Below are 4,988 nucleotides of genomic sequence, written 5' to 3'. Positions count from 1 at the left end.
ATAAGGACCATTCGTATTATTTACTCCATCTTAAATGTATTCATCAACAATTAACAATAATTAATAGGATTGTATGTATTTTTGATGTTACAATGTAGTGATTTGTCAAGTCTCAAAATATAAATTAAAAGGTAAAATTGTCAATTTGATTTAAAAATAGTGGAAGCATAAAAAAAGGCCGTGATATCCTCATACCCAAACACCCCTTAATTGACACGAATATTATTTTACACAATATCCAACCGGACGCAGATTCAGAGGAAACAAAATCACTGTTTCACTGTGCGTTGATAATGATATTTCAAATCACATGGCGACATCTCAACTCATGACTAATAATTTCGCGGTTGATCTTTTCTTCATCCTCACTCCTCTCTGTTAAATCTCAATAACATTGATTCAATATCAAACCACACAATTAAGCTTTGGCATTCAACAAGGGTGTTTCCAAAATGGGTGTAACTGTATTGTCTTGGCCATCTGATTCAGAGGTGATGTTTTTGATCCAGTTTTACTTACTTGAATTATTCGTTTACTCACTCCCATTTAATTCACTGATACTGTTTCTATTATGATGCAATGTGTTCTTATTCTATGAACTCAATCCTTGATCATGTTTTTAAACTAGGATTTCTGATAGGATCCGAGTAAAATGGAGGATAAGAAGAGTTATCGAGAGTTCGTGTCATACACTCATACTAGCGATATTATTAGCTTTCACTTTTCACTGTTGATTGTTTCGTTATTACAACATTTAATCTCATTGTTTGGATAACACTATGACAGAGCCTCTTTTCTATTACATATCGCTTGATTTGATGGAATTCGTAACTTAATTTGGCTTAAATCAAGAGTGTTTGAAACTGATTGCTTTTCAAATCGAATGTTGATATTGATTTTGTCACGAATTCGTTGTTTATATCCGCAGTTGGATAATATCAGGAAGATAGTTGCTGAAATGGCTGGAGTAGCTGTTGATGTGGTTAGAATTGTTGTATCCCCTTACAGGATTTGCCCTCTGGGAGCTCATATTGATCATCAGGTTGCGACATATCTCCATTTATCATCTTGCTTCATATATATTTTTGAATATTATGTGTTCATGGCTTCTTTATATCAATCGATAAGAGTATAATTAATGGATTTGTGCTTTGTTATGCTGAGAATTTTGAGCTTCTAATCAGTTTTTTGATCATACAGGGTGGAACAGTTTCAGCCATGACAGTTGATAAGGGTATAATTCTTGGATTTGTTCCTTCTGGTGATCCTCAGGTATAAACTATAAACTATAAATTATAATTCTCTCAGAATTGTATAATTCTAAAACTTATTAGGTGAAAATTTATGAACAACTTTGTTAAAAGTTAAAACCCTAGAGCATTCATGTTACTCGAATCATTTCTTGTTTACTCTTTACTTTGATTTAATAGCCTTTGTCCTCTTCATGTTAAATGGATCTTTATACAAAGGTTCTACTAAAGTCTGGACAATTTAGTGGACAAGTTTCTTTCAGGTAATTTTATTTTCATTCTATGTTTTATTTCACATCATTTTCTATATTGAGTTTGGAAAGTTGACTACAGAGTTGACCAAATTCAGCTTCCAAAGCATATTGACAAGTCAAATGGCAATTCATTGGAGGAATGCAAGTGGGGAAGTTATGCTAAAGGAGCTTTATATGCATTACAACGTGGAGGAAACCATCTGAAACAAGTTAAAAAGATTTTAAATAAATAATTTTATAAGTTATTAAGTTATAACACAAACTTTTATTTAAGTTTTTGATTAAATATTGTTTCAGGGTATCACTGGATTCATTTGTGGGACAAAGGGTCTTGATAGTTCAGGTCTAAGCTCTTCTGCTGCTGTAAGTTTTATTCTTTTTTTACTATATAAATTATAAATCATCTTTAATTTTATATCTTCTAATTTAGTAATTACGATTCTTTTTCTTTAAAAAAATGTTTGATAGGTTGGGGTTGCTTATCTTTTGGCTTTGGAAAGTGCAAATAATCTTAGCATTTCTCCTACAGAAAATATTGAGTATGATAGGTAGGTTCCTAATTATTTAAAATGAAAAAAAAATGTTTTATTTATTTATTTATTTTATTTCTAAATCCTATGTAGGCTAATTGAGAACGAATACTTGGGTCTGAAAAATGGCATATTGGATCAATCAGCTATATTGCTTTCAAGCTATGGCTGTTTAACTTTTATGGATTGCAAGGTATTATTATTATAAAAAATAATTATCATAAATTTATGCAATTACTCAGTTTTTCTTGAATACTTTTTATTTAAATGAATGTTGTAAACTTTTATGCAGACTAAAAAACACAAGCTTATACATCCACCTAAGCTTGAAATGGAGAAAAAATGTGAAACCAAAATTCCATACAAGATTTTATTAGCTTTTTCAGGGTTAAAACAGGCATTAACAACTAACCCTGGATATAATCGAAGAGTTTCTGAGTGTAGAGAGGCTGCAAAAATCCTTCTAAAGTAAGATTCTTAATTCTATACCTAAAATCCTAAATGCAAGAAATAGCAACCTACTTTTATTTACTTTTCAAATTAAATATTTAATGAATATGTGAATTAACACCAATACCATATTTAATGTCACTTAAACCGAGAACTAAGTCCTAACTAGGAAAAAGACCAAAATGCCCCTACTCGTTTATCACAGAGATTTTTTACTTGAAAATGTAATGTTATTTTACAGGGCCTCAGGGAAAGAAGTTGAGCCAATCTTGTCTAATGGTTAGAAATAGAATTGTGACATTTATGGATTTACTCTTTGTTTATTCATTTATTATTATTTTTTTTTTCTTATTTCTTTCACTCTTAACTTTCTTTTTTATTTAAACTTATTTTGTAGTTGAACAAGAAGAATATGAAGCTCATAAGGTTATATTTTAATTTTCTTTAACTTTCTGCAGTTAACTCCACCTTTATAACTCATAAAAAAACAGACTTTTGTAAATGAATTTATCCATTAACACAAATTTCTGTTTTTCAGTCCAAATTAGAACCTGATTTAGCTAGAAGAGCAGAACATTATTTCTCTGAGAATATGCGAGTTATTAAAGGTTCTCATCTTTAATTATTAATTTTACCCTTTTAACATCAAATTTATACAATAATTTAATTTGTTATAGGATTAGAAGCATGGGGATCTGGAAATTTTGAGGAGTTTGGGAAACTTATCTCTGCCTCTGGCTTAAGCTCTATTGAGAATTATGAATGTGGTATGACTTCGTGTTCTTTAAATCCCCATTTGATATTCAGAATTGTGTTTGACATGCACTGGACTCAGACTGTGAGACACACAGACTAATGTCAACGAGACAAAATTTTCAATTTTTTGTGGGACATGGACTTGGTCTTGATCTTTCGTATGTGAAAAAGACATGAATAACCTCCTCATTCTTATCATCGAAGATAGTCCTAGAAAGACGTGAAGACAGTCTGGTACTGCGTTTGGCATACATTGGACTGCCCGGCTCATATGACGGGACAAAAAACAAAAATTTCAAATTTTTTGTCCTACCAAAAAAGGTGGGACGGGATAAGGACTTGGTCTCGATGTCTTCTATGTGAAAAAGACGTAAATACCCTCCTCATCCTTATCATCGAAGATAGCCCTAGAAAGCTTGTCCAGTCCGGTCTAATCCCGTCCAGCTGTGTCCCGTGTATACAGGGGACACGGTTGGATGTGACCGGAACAGGACAAACTTTTTAGAGCTATCTTCGATGATAAGAATGAGGAGGGCATTTACATCTTTTTCACATAGAAGACATCAAGACCAAGTCCTTGTCCCGTTCCATCTTTTTGGGTTAGACAAAAAATTTGAAATTTTTGTTTTTTGTACCGTTATATCAGCCAGTCAGTCTAATGCATGCCAAACGCAGTACAAAACTGTATATCAGCCAGTCAGTCTAATGCATGCCAAACGCAGTACAAAACTGTCTTGTCAGATCCAGATATTTGAACATTTTTCTTTTCAGGTTGTGAACCGCTAATTCAACTATACGAGATCCTGATAAGGACACCTGGCGTCTACGGGGCCCGGTTCAGTGGTGCAGGGTTTCGAGGTTGTTGTGTGGCATTTGTGAAAGCAGAATATGCAGAGGAAGCTTCTTTGTTTGTGAAGAAGGAATACTTGAAGGTTCAACCTCATCTGGCTTCCTATCTTAGCCAAGAAACAGCTGTTGTGATATGTGATGCAGGAGATTGTGCCCGAATCATCTGACGTGTAATCAAGATATATATAATATTTTCATGAATAAATTCCACATGTATAACAACATTGAGTGATTTTGTTTATTTGATTCATTTATATTTGATTTGTATGTCACAGATTTGTTAAAAAATGGAAACTCTAAAAGTCATGTCACATTTGCTATATAACATCTTTTTTCTTTGAATTATTATGTTATTTAATCATTATAGAAACTTTAGAAGCTCTCAATCGGTTAGCATTCAGTGCATTTTATTGTCTTTGAATGAATTTCTTTCAACTATTGAGAGATTGGAATCATTCGATATTAAATAATTTGGTTTTATCAAACAATCCCTATGTTAAATAACGGTAAGCCCAATAGAAAAGAAATAAATGAATAATCGGGAACTATATAGTTGCAATTTAGCATGCTTGGAAAAAGAATGTGACATGAATCGTTTAATACTTAAAAGCTTTTTAAATGATGCTAACTAATTGAAATTTTATATTTTGGTATTATATAATGTTAATGTATATGAACAAGATTTTATGCTACGAGAAGGCCAATTAAAAAGAACTAAAACAGGCTTCAGTGGATAAACAACTTTTCTAATGCTCGTGTCAGGCTAGATTTAAATGACCAGAACGAACTCGAACTAGAAGAAATTGTCTGACCGATGGATAGGGACAAAGCAAAACGTAAGGGGAAGGGGACTTCTAACAATGCATCGGATTTCAGCATGGATGCAGACGAAATGCGGA

The 4,988-nt window shown here is 32.5% G+C and overlaps 1 protein-coding gene across 2 annotated transcripts; it reads left to right on the top strand.

Moving 5' to 3' along the window:
• Positions 1-249: 249 nt before the first annotated feature.
• On the top strand, positions 250-4,431 carry GALAK (galacturonic acid kinase). Of its 2 annotated transcripts, XM_078964783.1 has the most exons (14): positions 250-491; positions 929-1,042; positions 1,201-1,272; positions 1,470-1,513; positions 1,584-1,713; positions 1,802-1,867; positions 1,973-2,052; positions 2,128-2,227; positions 2,327-2,502; positions 2,726-2,763; positions 2,882-2,910; positions 3,023-3,092; positions 3,162-3,251; positions 4,012-4,431. In XM_078964783.1, the coding sequence occupies exons 1-14, from the start codon at positions 453-455 to the stop codon at positions 4,254-4,256; spliced, it is 1,293 nt and encodes a 430-aa protein (XP_078820909.1). In that variant the 5' UTR covers positions 250-452; the 3' UTR covers positions 4,257-4,431. The 2 variants fall into 2 exon arrangements, with proteins under 2 accessions (XP_078820909.1, XP_078820910.1); XM_078964784.1 differs by lacking the exons at positions 250-491; positions 929-1,042 and having other exon boundaries at positions 1,431-1,513.
• The last annotated feature ends 557 nt before the right edge of the window (positions 4,432-4,988 follow it).

Source organism: Lactuca saligna, chromosome 7 (assembly GCF_052625555.1).
Source record: "Lactuca saligna cultivar CGN05327 chromosome 7, ASM5262555v1, whole genome shotgun sequence".
In the NCBI taxonomy this organism is placed as follows: domain Eukaryota; kingdom Viridiplantae; phylum Streptophyta; class Magnoliopsida; order Asterales; family Asteraceae; genus Lactuca; species Lactuca saligna.
Note: the sequence above shows the minus strand (reverse complement) of the source record. Positions and strands in the feature narration are given on the sequence as shown.

Coding starts and splice junctions, on each gene's coding strand:
- GALAK (XM_078964783.1), top strand. CDS start 453: ATGGGTGTAACTGTATTGTCTTGGCCATCTGATTCAGAG. Junction 1,514..1,583: donor AGTGGACAAGTTTCTTTCAG/GTAATTTTATTT, acceptor AGTTGACTACAG/AGTTGACCAAATTCAGCTTC. Junction 2,053..2,127: donor GAAAATATTGAGTATGATAG/GTAGGTTCCTAA, acceptor AATCCTATGTAG/GCTAATTGAGAACGAATACT.